Genomic DNA, 1,366 nt, shown 5'->3' on the forward strand with positions numbered 1-1,366 from the left:
CGAGCCCGACCTGAGCGGCTTTGCGCCGGTCAACATTCTAGTCAATGGGCGGTCGCTGCGCGAAACAACCGGAAACATCAAAGACTTTATCGACAAGGCCGCACCCGAACGCATCTGGCAGTTTAGCATCGACGTGCCTGACAACCTGCTTGAGGGCGTAGACCAGATCTGGGTACACAGTGCCGGACACTGTTCTGTGCGCGTCTTGCTCGTACAATTATGTTATTTGCTCATCCCTTACTTCTGCGTCACCAGGGCTTCGTCTGCTACTTTCCGACCATAGACGGCCAAGAGACGCTTCCCGTGCCGTACCAAGCCTTGGCGAACAAAGACGAAGAGGCGGCCTACGAAGAGCTGTCACTGCGCATGCGGGATCCCGGACTCAACTACTTCTGGGTTGGACGCCTCTTTCCTAAAATCGAGCGCAAGAGGTTCGTGTGAATCTTCTTCTTATTCTTCTTCTTCGTTCTTCTTCCAGCTCGCGATGTCACCTTCTTGCTTTCTCGCTTCCACGTGTCACTAATCCCGAGTCTAGGTTTCCGTGGATGGAACCGACCCATACGGCTCGGCGAGTGCCCACAGTGCAGCAGCTTAAACTCCCCAACCAATGCTTCGATCGTATCAAGGGAGCCATATTCTTCCCCCGCAGTATGGTTGCCACGTCGCACAAGCAACAGTTCGGGCTCAACGAGAAGCTGCTCGAGTATCTCTACAGAGAGCCAAAGGAGCAAGACCAGAGCACCGCAGGGGGCAAGAAGATGGCCGACCAGTACAAGAAGCTGCGCACCAACTTCCGCAAGGTCCTACAGAACTGGCACAACTTCGACGCCGAGGTACACTACACATTCCGTTCACCTTGCCTTGGCCTGTGCAGCAAACATGCGCAAGAGACCTGGCCTGACAACTTTGATGGCATGCGATGCGCGTGTGCGGTGATGCGTGTGTGCGCGCACGTGCGGTGGTGTGTGCGTTTGCGTGTAGGTGATACCGCTCGGCCCCAAGGTGGCGATGGAGGGTCCAAAGCAAGCCGGAGTGTCCTACTACGTTCACGTCCAGTTCCGTGGCGTCGAGTTGAAGAAGGGCGACAAAGTGAGAATCGTGGAGAACAAGAAGAAGAACATAGTGGAGTACGGCGAAATCGCTTTTTTTGAGCTTGATCGCAGTACCAAGAACGTGGTACTGTAGAGCTCGGCCTGCATGTCCTGCTGATTTCGACGAACGTGTTGTAACTAACCCCTCTCCATATTTCACAGAGAGACAACGTCATCGTTGCCCTGTGGACGCATAAGAAGATGGACGAGGTATGTGACAAACCGNTCCACGAGGCAAAGATGTCTCACATATTTATCACCACCGCAGACGAAAA

At 54.1% G+C, this 1,366-nt stretch overlaps 1 protein-coding gene across 1 annotated transcript; it reads left to right on the plus strand.

Moving 5' to 3' along the window:
• Window position 1: 1 nt before the first annotated feature.
• Window positions 2-1,288, plus strand: ACA1_025200 (uncharacterized protein; the record flags this gene model as incomplete). Its single annotated transcript, XM_004353438.1, has 5 exons — window positions 2-172; window positions 256-431; window positions 536-833; window positions 982-1,162; window positions 1,254-1,288. Coding segments are annotated over 5 exons (861 nt in total), but the record flags the coding sequence as incomplete, so codon positions are not given.
• Between the last annotated feature and the right edge of the window lie 78 nt (window positions 1,289-1,366).

Source organism: Acanthamoeba castellanii, assembly GCF_000313135.1.
Source record: "Acanthamoeba castellanii str. Neff unplaced genomic scaffold scf7180000084446, whole genome shotgun sequence".
Lineage (NCBI taxonomy): Eukaryota > Discosea > Longamoebia > Acanthamoebidae > Acanthamoeba > Acanthamoeba castellanii.